The 16027-nt window shown below is 52.8% G+C and overlaps 2 protein-coding genes across 2 annotated transcripts in view; one reads left to right on the forward strand and one right to left on the reverse strand.

The window, feature by feature from the left end:
* The window catches only part of LOC147092055 (syntaxin-3-like), a 174121-nt gene that overhangs the window by 91246 nt on the left and 66848 nt on the right, over positions 1 to 16027 (forward strand).
* The window catches only part of LOC147092056 (syntaxin-3-like), a 40974-nt gene continuing 30288 nt past the window's right edge, over positions 5342 to 16027 (reverse strand). Inside the window, exon 6 of the mRNA XM_085975792.1 lies at positions 5342 to 5446. Coding sequence (XP_085831918.1) covers positions 5369 to 5446 — 78 coding nt within the window. The 3' untranslated portion in view covers positions 5342 to 5368. The remainder of the gene's footprint in view (positions 5447 to 16027) is intronic.

Consider the following 16027-nt stretch of genomic DNA (forward strand, 5'->3'; position numbering starts at 1 on the left):
CAGTGGCAGTACTGCAGTGCAGCGTCTGCAGTACTGCTGGACAGTGCGGCAGTACTGAGTACTGCCCCTGCGACAGTGCTGCCCTGCCTCAGTACTGCCCCTCCAACAATGCAGCGCTGCTTCAGTACTGTCCCTCCAACAGTGCAACGCTCCCTCAGTACTGTCCCTCTGACAGTGCAGCGCTCCCTCAGTACTGCCCCTCCTACAGTGCAGCACTCCCTCAGTACTGCTCCTCCGACAGTGCAGCGCTCCCTCAGTACTGCCCCTCCGACAGTGCGGCTCTCCCTCAGGAATGTACCTGGGTATCGGCCTAGAATTTGTGCTCAAGTCCCATGGACTGGGACATGAACCCATGACCTTTTGACTCAGAGGCGAGAATGCTCCCCTCTGAGTCACGGCTGACCACTAAAATCTCCTCCTTTCAGATGCTCCTGCAAACCTACCTCTTTGTCATAACATTCTGTCACCTGTCCCAATATCTGCTCACGTCGCCCGACGTCAGAAATTATGTCTGTTGAATCCTCCTGTGAAGCGCCTTGGGACGTACTGGTGACATTAACGGTTCTGCAGCAACCAGGCTCGTCGAGAATACCACCGATTAATTGAAGCATTCGATATTAGAGTCATACAGCACAGGGAGAGGCCCTTCGGCCCATCGTGTCCGCGCCGGCCATCAAGCCCTGTCTAATCTAATCCCATTTTCCAGCACTTGGTCCGTAGCCTTGTATGCTATGGCGTTTCAAGTGCTCATCTAAATGCTTCTTGAATGTTGTGGGGGTTCCTGCCTCTACCACCCTTTCAGGCAGTGAGTTCCAGATTCCAACCACCCTCTGGGTGAAAAAGTTTTTCCTCAAATCCCCTCTAAACCTCCTGCCCCTTTACCTTGAAACTATGCCCCCTGGTTATTGACCCCTCTACTAAGGGGAAAAGTTCCTTTCTATCTACCCTATCTATGCCCCTCATAATTTTGTACACCTCAATCAGGTCCCCCCTCAGCCTTCTCTGCTCCAAGGAAAACAACCCCAGCCTGTCCAGTCTCTCTTCATAGCTGAAGCGCTCCAGCCCAGAGGTAACATCCTGGTGAATCTCCTCTGCACCCTCTCCAATGCAATCACATCCTTCCTATAGTGTGGCGACCAGAACTGCACACAGTATTCCAGCTGTGGCCTAACCAGCGTTTTGTACAGCTCCATCATAACCTCCCTGCTCTTATATTCTATGCCTCGGCTAATGAAGGCAAGTATCCCATATGCCTTTTGAACCACCTTATCTACCTGTCCTGCTGCCTTCAGGGATTTATGTACATGCACACCAAGGTCCCTCTGATCCTCTGTCCTTCCTAGGGTCCAACCATTCATTGTGTATTCCCTTGCCTTGTTAGTCCTCCCAAAATGCATCACCTCACACTTTTCAGGGTTAAATTCCATTTGCCACTGTTCTGCCCATCTGACCAACCCGTCTATATTCCTGCTTGCGTGCGGGCGGAGGTGGTCACTGGCGACCATTGACACTCGCGACCGAATTCCCGCTACCCCGCCCCCCCTCCCCTTCACCTGAGCACGAGTCTCGAAAGGTGGGAGTGCGAATCCGTATCCGTCAGACCCGTGCTGAAGTCTGTCTCTACAATCACAGATACACAGCCCGAGTCGAGAGAAAAATTAACAGCGGCCAGCTTTGAACATCCATTGTGAAGGATGACCCTTCGGCCCATTGGAGGCCCAATTTTAACTGGACCCGCTTGGGGAATGGGTGGGAATTGTTGGACCGCCGTCTGTTTTCACAGACTGCCACCCCCTGCCCGAGATGCACTCACGTCGACGGAGAGGGGTAGTGGAGTGGGGGAAGGGGGGAATGTAAAAACGGTGGTCGTCCCATCCCAATCCCGGACTTGAAAATTGGGCCTACACCCAAGTCTCAGTCCTGGGAGTGAGGGGGTTTGTGCGGGGGTCGGAGGGGGGGGGCGCTTTGAAGTCTGTAGCGGGGGCTTTTGAAGTTGGTCGGGATCGTGCGAATAAAGAACTTGGCTCTGGATGAGCTCGCCATCCGCCATTTTGAGCTCTGCTTCCCGCTGGTGGCCATTTTGTGCAAAAGCGTTAAAACGAGAATAGCTTGCGACGGTGGTGGGGGTGGGGGATGGGGGCCGGGATTTGGTTGGAGGGGGATTTCGCGGAGGCGGGGGAGGGGGGGGGGATTTCACGGGATGCCGGTTATGACGGCGCGCGGTGGAGGGGGGCGACAGAGTCAACGGGAGGGGGTAATCCGGACGCTCGTCGGGTCTCAACCCCTTTGCTTTAACGGTATCGCTGGGTAGACAGGGTCTTGTACCACGAGGTCACACGGGGGTCACCTACAAGAGGTGCGGTCATTTGAAGCTGAAACCCGCACGGTGAGCGGGGGCGGGGTGAACGGAATCAGGCCAGACACCCCGTTCACCCTCCATTGATGTCAACAGCACATAAAATCGGGCGAGGACGAGAAAAGGGTGTCACACTCTGTGCCCACACTCCGCTCCGCCCCGCGCCACCATCCCCTCTCCTCCCATACACTCCCCTCCCCCACTTCCCCATCTCCGCCCCTCCTGTTTCCTCCCTCTCCCATCCCCTCTCTTCCCCTTCCCTCTCCTACCTTCCCCTCCCCATCCCCTCTTCTCCCATCCTTTCCCCTCCCCTCTCCTGTCCCCCCTCCCATCCACCTCTCCCTCACCCCTCCTCTCCCTCACCCCCTCCTCCTCCCCCTCCTCCTCTCCCTCTCCTCTTCTCCCTCTCCCCTCCCTCCTCTCCCACCCCTCCTCCTCTCCCTCTCCCCCCCTCCTCTCCCTCTCCCTCCTCCTCTCCCCCCTTACACTCCCCTCCCCCACTTCCCCATCTCCGCCCCTCCTGTTTCCTCCCTCTCCCATCCCCTCTCTTCCCCTTCCCTCTCCTACCTTCCCCTCCCCATCCCCTCTTCTCCCATCCTTTCCCCTCCCCTCTCCTGTCCCCCCTCCCATCCTCCTCTCCCTCACCCCTCCTCTCCCTCACCCCCTCCTCCTCCCCCTCCTCCTCTCCCTCCTCTTCTCCCTCTCCCCTCCTCTCCCTCACCCCCTCCTCCTCTCCCTCTCCCCCCCTCCTCTCCCTCTCCCTCCTCCTCTCCCCCCTCCTCTCCCTCCCCCCTCCTCTCTCCCCTCCTCTCCCTCCCCCCTCCTCTCTCCCCTCCTCTCCCTCTCCCCCCCCTCCTCTCCCCCCTCCTCTCCCTCACCCCCTCCTCCTCTCCCCCCTCCTCTCCCTCACCCCCTCCTCCTCTCCCTCTCCCCCCTCCTCTCCCTCACCCCCTCCTCCTCTCCCTCTCCCCCCTCCTCTCCCTCTCCCCCCTCCTCTCCCTCCTCCTCTCCCTCTCCCCCCTCCTCTCCCTCTCCCCCCTCCTCTCCCTCCTCCTCTCCCTCTCCCCACTCCTCTCCCTCTCCCCCCTCCTCTCCCTCTCCCCCCGCCTCCTCTCCCTCTCCCCCCGCCTCCTCTCCCCCCGCCTCCTCTCCCTCTCCCCCCCTCCCCTCCTCCTCCTCTCCCCCTCCTCTCCCCCTCCTCTCCCCCTCCTCTCCCCCTCCTCTCCCTCTCCCCCCTCCTCTCCCTCACCCCCTCCTCTCCCTCACTCTCCCCTCCTCCTCTCCTCTCCCCCCTCCTCTCCCTCTTCCCCCTATCCCTCTACCCCCTCTTCCTCACCCCCTCCTCTCCCCTCACCCCCTCTCCCTCTACCCCCTCTTCCTCACCCCCTCCTCTCCCTCACCCCCCTCCTCCTCTCACTCTCCCCTCCTCCTCTCACTCTCCCCTCCTCCTCTCCCTCTCCCCCTCCTCCTCTCCCTCTTCCACCCTCTCCCTCTCCCCTCCCTCCCCGCTCCCATCCCTCCTCTCCTCTCCCCTCCCTCCGCTCCCATCCAATCTCCCCTCACCCTCCCCTCTCTCCTCCCCAAGTCAGGTGCTATTGCCCCTTTTGCGGTACTGCCCGCAGTCTAATTTCGCCCCCTCCCCTTCCCACCCATCTCACAAGTCGCTCAGAAAAAGAAAATCCCCCAAAAACCCAATTGCATCGACCTCCCAAAATCCCCCCCCCCACCCACCCACAAAGGGAAAATGTATTGTTCTGTCGGCTATTGGAGGTTATCACACAACTTGAATCCACCTTCGCTCCGCTGGGGTAAGAGGTGAGTGACGAGGTGGTGGGCGGTGGGGGGCGGGTGGGGTTTATAATCCCAATCAGCCCCAAGCCTCCTCGAAAGCTGTGGAGAAACCATGGATCTGCGAGGTCGGGGGGGTGGGGGGGGAAGTGGGGAGTGGGGAACGGCAAAAATCACATCCGGGAATCGGCAGCAGAATTGGACAAAGTCCTGCAAGAGAAGAGATTGTAACATGGGTGTCAGGATAGTCGTATGGCAAATCATAGAAACATAGAATGATACAGCACTGAAGGAGGCCATTCGGCCCGTCGTGCCTGTGCCGGCTCCTTGAAAGAGCTGTCCAATTAGTCCCATCTCTCTCTTTCCCATAGCCCTGCAAATTTCTGCAAATAGTCAAAATCCTGGAACTCCCTAACAGCACTGCGGGAGTACCGTCACCACACGGACTGCAGCAGTCAAACTTGGAGGTGGTGGTGTTCCCATGTGCCTTCTGCCCTTGTCCTTCTAGGTGGAAGAGGTCGCGGGTTTGGGAGGTGCTGCCGAAGAAGCCTTGGCGAGTTGCTGCAGTGCATCTTGTAGATGGAACACACTGCAGCCACAGTACGCCGGAGGTGGAGGGAGTGAATGTTTAAGGTGTGTGGATGGGACTGTCACTTTAAGGTGTGTGGATGGGACTGTCACTTTAAGGTGTGTGGATGGGACTGTCACTTTAAGGTGTGTGGATGGGACTGTCACTTTAAGGTGTGTGGATGGGACTGTCACTTTAAGGTGTGTGGATGGGACTGTCACTTTAAGGTGTGTGGATGGGACTGTCACTTTAAGGTGTGTGGATGGGACTGTCACTTTAAGGTGTGTGGATGGGACTGTCACTTTAAGGTGTGTGGATGGGACTGTCACTTTAAGGTGTGTGGATGGGACTGTCACTTTAAGGTGTGTGGATGGGACTGTCACTTTAAGGTGTGTGGATGGGACTGTCACTTCACCAACTCGTTAGCGGGAGGTGGGTTGGCACTTTAAATATTATAATGAGGCTCCGGGGGTCTCTCGCGGTGCAGCGATACGTATCTGACACTGGGGGTTCGGAGCGGGGGGCAGTGGTCCCTCAGAGTGGTCCCTTCTCCCTCCGTCCCCCTCCCCCCTCTGCACCCTCCCCCTCCACCCCCCTCCGAGCGCGTCTCCCAGTCTCGTGTACCTGCGCCGTCCGCCTCTAAGTGCGACCGAAGCTCAGGCGAAGATCCCACCGATGGTCGAGGCTGCGATGATAATGAGAATGATGCAGCACACCATGATCATTATTTTCTTCTATGGGGTTGGCGAGGAGTTAGAAGTTGGTTTTTTTTCCAGAAGAAAGACACACAGAAAGGAGGTTAGAAAAGATACAACGCGGGTCTGCTCCAGACTCGGGCGGGGATCGAAGAATCAGGCGAGACAGGTTTCTGCTCTCGTGTAAATCGGGTGTCCAGGACCCTTTGTCTCGCCCTCTCGTCACATCCACAGGAACAGGAGGAGGCCCAATCAGCCGCTCGAGCCTGTTACACAGGAACAGGAGGAGGCCATTCAGCCCCTCGAGCCTGTTACACAGGAACAGGAGGAGGCCATTCAGCCCCTCGAGCCTGTTACACAGGAACAGGAGGAGGCCATTCAGCCCCTCGAGTCTGTTACACAGGAACAGGGGGAGGCCATTCAGCCCCTCGAGCCTGTTACACAGGAACAGGAGGAGGCCCATTCAGCCCCTCGAGCCTGTTACCACAGGAACAGGAGGAGGCCATTCAGCATCTCGAGCCCGTTACACAGGAACAGGAGGGTGCCCATTCAGCCCCTCGAGCCTGTTACCACAGGAACAGGAGGAGGCCATTCAACCCCTCGAGCCTGTTACCACAGGAACAGGAGGAGGCCATTCAACCCCTCGAGCCTGTTACACAGGAACAGGAGGAGGCCATTCAGCCCCTCGAACTGTTACACAGGAACAGGAGGAGGCCATTCAGCCCCTCGAGCCTGTTACACAGGAACAGGAGGATGCTCATTCAGCCCCTCGAGCCGATTACACAGGAACAGGAGGAGGCCATTCAGCCCCTCGAACCTGTTACACAGGAACAGGAGGATGCTCATTCAGCCCCTCGAGCCTATTACACAGGAACAGGAGGAGGCCATTCAGCCCCTCGAACTGTTACACAGGAACAGGAGGAGGCCATTCAGCCCCTCGAGCCTGTTACACAGGAACAGGAGGATGCTCATTCAGCCCCTCGAGCCGATTACACAGGAACAGGAGGAGGCCATTCAGCCCCTCGAACCTGTTACACAGGAACAGGAGGATGCTCATTCAGCCCCTCGAGCCTATTACACAGGAACAGGAGGAGGCCCATTCAGCATCTCGAGCCTGTTCCGTCATTCAATGAGGTCATGGCTGATCTGTATCCTAACTCCATCCATCCACATTGGCTCCATATCCTTTTATACCCTCGTCCAGCAACAATCTATCAATCTCAGATTTAAAATGATTCATTGAGCTGGCATCTACTGCTTTTTGTGGGAAAGAGTTCCACACTGCTCCCACCCTTTGTGTGAAGATATGTTTCCGAAGAGAGAGAGAAGAGAGATGGAGAGAGAGAGGGAGAAAGAGCGACAGAGACAGACAAAGAGAGTCAGATAGAAAGAGAGAGACGGAGAGAGAGGGAGAGAGGGAGGGAGACAGTGAGAGAGGGAGGGAGAGAGAGAGAGGGAGAAAGAGAGAGTCAGATAGAGACAGAGAGAGAAAGTGCACAGTGAACCCCCTTCGATCCGGGTGAACGGGACGGATTCAAGCGCTGGGACGGTGTCACTCACTGGTGAAGTAGACCTCCAGGTTAAGAGGTCTTCCTCAGGTCGGACACTATTGAGGCGGGGCGGGGAGAAGGGGCAGCAGTTGGACTGGGGCACGACCCCAGTGGGGGGGCAAAAGGCAAACAGAGGGGATAGGGGAGAAAGGGGTTAGTGTCCGAGCCCTGGGCCGGGGTGAGCCAGTGTGAATCCAGCAATAACGGAACGGAATTGGGCAGAACACATCGGCTTTCTGAGAGAGAGACTAACCACGGCGATTGAGAAAGAGAGAGAGAGAGAGACATCAGTTATCAACATCGATTTTAAACCAAGAACAAGACAAGGAAGCTGAAGAATAATATTAAGATGCTACCAAGTTAATATACAGAAAGAATAAAGGAATTGGCAGGCACGTGAGCAGGAAGTGAGATCAAGACAAAGAGGTTTGTAGAGGTGAGGCATTGAACATAAGAACATAAGGAATAGGAGCAGGAGTAGGCCACAAGACATCTCGAGCCTGCTCTACCAATCAATAAGATTATGGCTGATCTTCCAACATTTTCCCGCCCGATCACCATATCCCTCAATTACCTTAGTGTCCAAACATCTCTCGATCGCAGTCTTCAATATACTCAACGATTCAGCATCCACAGCCCTCTGGGGTAGAGAATTCCAAAGATTCACCACCCTCTGAGTGAAGACATTCCTCTTCATCTTGGTCCTAAATGGCCGACCCCGTGTCCTGAGACTATGCCCCCTAGTTCTAGACTCTCCAGCCAGGGGGAAACAAGCTCTCAGCATCTACCCTGTCAAACCCCTTCAGAATCTTGTATGTTTCAATGAGATCACCACTCATTCTTCTAAACTCCTGAGAGTATCGGCCCATTCTACACAATCTCTCCTCATAGGACAACTCTCTCATCCCAGGAACCTTGGAGATAGACCTACTACTTGAGATTAATCCAGGGGAGCTTGTGGCTGACGAGCAACAAAGCCTCATCCCCGTATTCACGGGTCTCTGTTTGCCCTGGTATGGAGTCCACACTCTAGAACGTATGAGCAGGCCATATAGCCCCTCGAGCCTGTTCAGCAATTCAATCAGGTCACGGCTGATCTGTGATCTAACTCCATATCCCCGTCTTTGCCCCAGATCCCTCAATATCTTTGGTTAACAGAAATCTGTCAATCTCCGATTTATAATGAACAACTGACCCAGCATCAATTATCGTTTGCGGAAGAGAGTTCCAAACTTCTCCCACCCTTTGTGTGTAGAAGTGTTTCCTAACTTCACTCCTGAAAGGCCGGGCTCTAATTTTATAATCCCAAACCCAACCCATTCCCAATCCCAGACCCAAACTCAATCCCAAACCCAATCCATTCCCAATCCAATACTCAATCCCAACCCACTCCCAACCCCAACCCAATCCAAAACCCCAACCCCAACACCAAACCCAACCAATTCCCAATCCAAATCCCTTACCCAATCCCAACCCATTCCCAATCCCAAACCCAATTGCAATCCTATACTCAATCCCAATCTCAAACTCAATTCTAATCCAATCCCAAACCCAACACCAAACCCAACCCATTCCCAATCAGAATCCAAACCCCAATCCAAATCTCAATCCCAATCCCAAACCCATTCCCAATCCTATACTCAATCCCAATCTCAAACTCAATCCCAACCCACTCCCAACCCCAATCCAATACCCAACCCACTCCCAACCCCAATCCAATACCCAACCCATTCCCAAACCCAATCCCAATCCAATTCCTAAACCCAACCCATTTCCAATCCCAATCCAAATCCCAAATCCATTCCCAATGCCAAACCCAATCCCAACCCATTCCCAATCCCAAACCTAATCCCAATCTAAATCCCAACTAAAGCCCGTTAACCTCGGGTTGTTCTCCGGTGCCCTCTTGAGGCTGACTTTGGAATCGCATCAGCACAGCCTCGATACTCGAGCCCTAATTTTAACACCGACCCGCCGTATGAAAACGGGCCGGGCAGGCGACGGGAGGGTTGAGGAGCTGAAATCTTCACAGCAACCGCGGGGAGAGGGTGGAGCACGGGCCCTGACGATACTCAAAAGTCGGGGTCTCGATGACCTCGTTCTTTTTTGGCCTAGTCAGGGCAGCCCAAAAAGTGCCGTAGCCATTGCCTGGCCCGTCCCATCAATGCACCCCCCACCCCCCCACCTCAACCCACTCGTGCCACGCTCGTCCAAGCCTCAAACCCCCCACCCCACCACCGCCCCGACCAGGCCCTGATAGTAATTGACACCAGAATCGGGCCCAGTCTGAATCGAGTGAGGTCTGGGAGTTAAAATGGCTGACGCTTGACCTCTTGACCCCACGTTTGACCTCCTGACCCCCCTCCCACCGCCCTTACCCAGAAGCAGTCAAGTATAAAATGAATGGGGAGCAAAAATGCTCCATTTTTACAAACAAAAGATAAACATGGTCCATTTGATTTTGGAAACAAATTTATAAATTAAAAAAGGCATGTTACATACACAGAGTTGATCTATTATATTATATGTACAGTCTTTGGTCTTTGGTCTGTGGGGGTGCCCCATATTTTATAAATATACACAGAAGCACAAATTTAGAGATTAATTCTTGGCAAAGCAATGGCTCACTGGGTCTCACTCTCTTTCATCTCTGAGGCAGAGATGGGAGCCCCGTAATCCCCGGTTGCCTAGTGCTGAGGGAGCGCCGCACTGTCGGAGGGGCAGTACTGAGGGAGCGCCGCACTGTCGGAGGGGCAGTACTGAGGGAGCGCCGCACTGTCGGAGGGGCAGTACTGAGGGAGCGCCGCACTGTCGGAGGGGCAGTACTGAGGGAGCGCCGTACTGTCGGAGGGGCAGTACTGAGGGAGCGCCGCACTGTCAGAGGGGCAGTACTGAGGGAGTGCGGCACTGTCGGAGTGACAGTACTGAGGGAGCGCTGCACTGTCGGAGGGTCAGTACTGAGGGAGCCCTGCACTGTCGGAGGGGCAGTACTCAGGGAGCGCTGCACTGTCGGAGGGGCAGCACTGAGGGAGTGCCGCAGTAAGGAAGTACTAACTCAGGACTAGGCCGGGGATAGATCCTGGGCCTTTCCTGCTCTCTGAGCATGTTCTAAACCTGACAGCGATTATTGACGGAGCCCTCTTTATGTTAATTAAAGAGACGTTTAATATTTACATTATGATTATTTATAATCAGGGAACGTGGGGCCTCAGTATTAACCTCACCAGCCCCGAAATCCAAGTATCAAGGCAATTCACTTAAAGCCTTCATTAGAGAGCAGGAGATAACAAGGAACGGCAATTCAGGGCAACGAGAGATTGAACAGAGTGCAGCATCTCCTGGTTGAATGGCCCATGGTCTAGGAGGCGAGCCACCTTAAGATTCCCCAAGATTCAACCAGCAAATACATAAAGGTGAAGAGGGGACAGAACTAGGCTGGGCCAGTTGACGGAGCAAAGGAATTTAGCCATTCACATAAACCCGTCACACCCGGGCTCACACACAGACTGAAATCACTATTAGAGGAGCGTTCCTTCACACCCGGGCTCACACACACTGAAATCACTATTAGAGGAGTGTTCCTTCACACCCGGGCTCACACACACTGAAATCACTATTAGAGGAGCGTTCCTTCACACCCGGGCTCACACATACTGAAATCACTATTGAAGGATCGTTCCTTCACACCCGGGCTCACACACAGACTGAAATCACTATTAGAGGAGTGTTCCTTCACACCCGGGCTCACACACACTGAAATCACTATTGGAGGAGCGTTCCTTCACACCCGGGCTCTCACACACACTGAAATCACGATTAAAGGAGTGTTCCTTCACACCCGGGCTCACACACACTGAAATCACTATTAGAGGAGCGTTCCTTCACACCCGGGCTCACACACACACTGAAATCACTATTAGAGGGGCGTTCCTTCACACCCGGGCTCTCACACACACTGAAATCACTATTAGAGGAGCGTTCCTTCACACCCAGGCTCACACACACACTGAAATCACTATTAGAGGAGCGTTCCTTCACACCCGGGCTCTCACACACACTGAAATCACTATTAGAGGAGCGTTCCTTCACACCCGGGCTCACACACACACTGAAATCACTATTAAAGGAGTGTTCCTTCACACCGGGCTCACACACACAGAAATCACTATTAAAGGAGCGTTCCTTCACACTCGGGCTCACACACACACTGAAATCACTATCAGAGGAGCGTTCCTTCACACCCGGGCTCACACACACTGAAATCACTATTAAAGGAGCGTTCCTTCACACCCGGGCTCACACACACTGAAATCACTATTAAAGGAGCGTTCCTTCACACCCGGGCTCACACACAGACTGAAATCACTATTAAAGGAGCGTTCCTTCACACCCAGGCTCACACACACACTGAAATCACTATTAAAGGAGTGTTCCTTCACACCCGGGCTCTCACACACACTGAAATCACTATTAAAGGAGCGTTCCTTCACACCCGGGCTCACACACAGACTGAAATCACTATTAGAGGAGCGTTCCTTCACACCCGGGCTCACACACACACTGAAATCACTATTAAAGGAGCGTTCCTTTACACCCGGGCTCACACACACTGAAATCACACCCGGGCTCACACACACACTGAAATCACTATTAAAGGAGCGTTCCTTCACACCCGGGCTCACACACACTGAAATCACTATTAAAGGAGCGTTCCTTCACACCCGGGCTCACACACACACTGAAATCACTATTAAAGGAGCGTTCCTTCACACCCGGGCTCTCACACACTGAAATCACTATTAAAGGAGCGTTCCTTCACACCCGGGCTCACACACACACTGAAATCACGATTAAAGGAGCGTTCCTTCACACCCGGGCTCACACACTACTGAAATCACTATTAAAGGAGTGTTCCTTCACACCCGGGCTCACACACACACTGAAATCACTATTAAAGGAGTGTTCCTTCACACCCGGGCTCACACACACTGAAATCACTATTAAAGGAGTGTTCCTTCATACCCGGGCTCTCACACACTGAAATCACTATGAAAGGAGCGTTCCTTCACACCCGGGCTCACACACAGACTGAAATCACTATTAGAGGAGCGTTCCTTCACACCGGGCTCTCACACACTGAAATCACTATTAAAGGAGTGTTCCTTCACACCCGGGCTCACACACAGACTGAAATCACTATTAAAGGAGTGTTCCTTCACACCCGGGCTCACACACACTGAAATCACTATTAAAGGAGCGTTCCTTTACACCCGGGCTCTCTCATACACTGAAATCACTATTAAAGGAGCGTTCCTTCACATCTGGGCTGACACACACACTGAAATCACTATTAAAGGAGCGTTCCTTCACACCCGGGCTCACACACACTGAAATCACTATTAAAGGAGCGTTCCTTCACACTCGGGCTCACACACACTGAAATCACTATTAAAGGAGTGTTCCTTCACACCCGGGCTCACACACACTGAAATCACTATTAAAGGAGCGTTCTTTCACACCCGGGCTCACACACACTGAAATCACTATTAAAGGAGTGTTCCTTCACACCCGGGCTCACACACAGACTGAAATCACTATTAAAGGAGCGTTCCTTCACACCCAGGCTCACACACACAGACTGAAATCACTAGTAAAGGAGCGTTCCTTCACACCCGGGCTCACACACTGAAATCACTATTAAAGGAGCGTTCCTTCACACCCGGGCTCACACACACACTGAAATCACTATTAAAGGAGCGTTCCTTCACACCCGGGCTCTCACACACTGAAATCACTATTAAAGGAGTGTTCCTTCACACCCGGGCTCACACACACACTGAAATCACTATTAAAGGAGCGTTCCATCACACCCGGGCTCACACACACACTGAAATCACTATTAAAGGAGCGTTCCTTCACACCCGGGCTCTCACACACTGAAATCACTACTAAAGGAGCGTTCCTTCACACCCGGGCTCACACACAGAAATCACTATTAAAGGAGCGTTCCTTCACACCCGGGCTCACACACACTGAAATCACTATTAAAGGAGTGTTCCTTCACACCCGGGCTCACACACACTGAAATCACTATTAATGGAGCGTTCCTTCACACCCGGGCTCACACACACTGAAATCACTATTAAAGGAGTGTTCCTTCACACCCGGGCTCACACACACTGAAATCACGATTAAAGGAGCGTTCCTTCACACCCGGGCTCACACACACTGAAATCACTATTAAAGGAGCGTTCCTTCACACCCGGGCTCACACACACACTGAAATCACTATTAAAGGAGTGCACCTTCTCACCCGGGCTCACACACACACTGAAATCACTATTAAAGGAGCGTTCCTTCACACCCGGGCTCTCACACACTGAAATCACTATGAAAGGAGCGTTCCTTCACACCCGGGCTCACACACACACTCAAATCACTATTAAAGGAGCGTTCCTTCACACCCGGGCTCACACACATTTAAATCACTATTAAAGGAGCGTTCCTTCACACCTGGGCTCACACACACTGTAATCACTATTAAAGGAGCATTCCTTCACACCTGGGCTCACACACACACTGAAATCACTATTAAAGGAGCGTTCCTTCACACCCGGGCTCACACACATTTAAATCACTATTAAAGGAGCGTTCCTTCACACCCGGGCTCACACACACACTGAAATCACTATTAAAGAAGCGTTCCTTCACACACGGGCTCACACACATTTAAATCACTATTAAAGGAGCGTTCCTTCACACCCGGGCTCACACACATACTGAAATCACGATTAAAGGAGCGTTCCTTCACACCCGGGCTCACACACACACTGAAATCACTATTAAAGGAGCGTTCCTTCACACCCGGGCTCTCACACACACTGAAATCACTATTAAAGGAGCGTTCCTTCACACCCGGGCTCACACACATTTAAATCACTATTAAAGGAGCGTTCCTTCACACTCGGGCTCACACACACACTGAAATCACGATTAAAGGAGCGTTCCTTCACACTCGGGCTCTCACACACACTGAAATCACTATTAAAGGAGTGTTCCTTCACACCCGGGCTCACACACACACTGAAATCACTATTAAAGGAGCGTTCCTTCACACCCGGGCTCATACACACGCTGAAATCACTATTAAAGGAGCGTTCCTTCACACTCGGGCTCACACACACTGAAATCACTATTAAAGGAGCGTTCCTTCACACCCGGGCTCACACACACACTGAAATCACTATTAAAGGAGCGTTCCTTCACACCCGGGCTCTCACTCACTGAAATCACTATTAAAGGAGCATTCCTTCACACCCGGGCTCACACACACTGAAATCACTATTAAAGGAGCGTTCCTTCACACCCGGGCTCACACACACTGAAATCACTATTAAAGGGGCGTTCCTTCACACCCGGGCTCACACACACTGAAATCACTATTAAAGGAGCGTTCCTTCACACCCGGGCTCACACACACACTGAAATCACTATTAAAGGAGCGTTCCTTCACACCCGGGCTCACACACACTGAAATCACTATTAAAGGAGCGTTCCTTCACACGCAGGCTCACACACACACTGAAATCACTATTAAAGGAGCGTTCATTCACACCCGGGCTCACACACACACTGAAATCACTATTAAAGGAGCGTTCCTTCACACCCGGGCTCACACACACTGAAATCACTATTAAAGGAGTGTTCCTTCACACCCGGGCTCACACACACTGAAATCACTATTAAAGGAGCGTTCCTTCACACCCCGGCTCACACACACTGAAATCACTATTAAAGGAGCGTTCCTTCACACCTGGGCTCACACACACACTGAAATCACTATTAAAGGAGCGTTCCTTCACACCCGGGCTCACACACACTGAAATCACTATTAAAGGAGCGTTCCTTCACACCCGGGCTCACACACACACTGAAATCACTATTAAAGGAGCGTTCCTTCACACCCGGGCTCACACACACACTGAAATCACTATTAAAGGAGTGTTCCTTCACACCCGGGCTCACACACACACTGAAATCACTATTGAAGGAGCGTTCCTTCACACCCGGGCTCACACACTGAAATCACTATTAAAGGAGCGTTCCTTCACACCCGGGCTCACACACACTGAAATCACTATTAAAGCGGTGTTCCTTCACACCCGGGCTCACACACACACTGAAATCACTATTAAAGGAGTGTTCCTTCACACCCGGGCTCACACACACACTGAAATCACTATTGAAGGAGCGTTCCTTCACACCCGGGCTCACACACTGAAATCACTATTAAAGGAGCGTTCCTTCACACCCGGGCTCACACACACTGAAATCACTATTAAAGCGGTGTTCCTTCACACCCGGGCTCACACACACACTGAAATCACTATTAAAGGAGCGTTCCTTCACACCTGGGCTCACACACACTGAAATCACTATTAAAGGAGCGTTCCTTCACACCCGGGCTCACACACACACTGAAATCACTATTAGAGGAGAGTTCCTTCACACCCGGGCTCACACACACTGAAATCACTATTAAAGGAGTGTTCCTTCACACCCGGGCTCACACACACTGAAATCACTATTAAAGGAGTGTTCCTTCACACCCGGGCTCTCACACATTGAATTCACTATAAAAGGAGCGTTCCTTCACACCCGGGCTCTCACACACTGAAATCACGATTAAAGGAGCGTTCCTTCACACCTGGGCTCACACACACTGAAATCACTATTAAAGGAGCGTTCCTTCACACCCGGGCTCACACACACTGAAATCACTATTAAAGGAGCATTCCTTCACACTCGGGCTCACACACACACTGAAATCACTATTAAAGGAGCGTTCCATCACACCCGGGCTCACACACAATGAAATCACTATTAAAGGAGCGTTCCTTCACACCCGGGCTCACACACACACTGAAATCACTATTAAAGGAGCGTTCCTTCACACCCAGGCTCACACACACTGAAATCACTATTAAAGGAGCGTTCCTTCACACCCGGGCTCACACACACTGAAATCACTATTAAAGGAGCGTTCCTTCACACCCGGGCTCTCACACAC

This window comes from Somniosus microcephalus, unplaced genomic scaffold, assembly GCF_052327205.1.
Source record: "Somniosus microcephalus isolate GS21.2 unplaced genomic scaffold, FLI_Smic_1.0 unresolved_chr2, whole genome shotgun sequence".
NCBI lineage: Eukaryota > Metazoa > Chordata > Chondrichthyes > Squaliformes > Somniosidae > Somniosus > Somniosus microcephalus.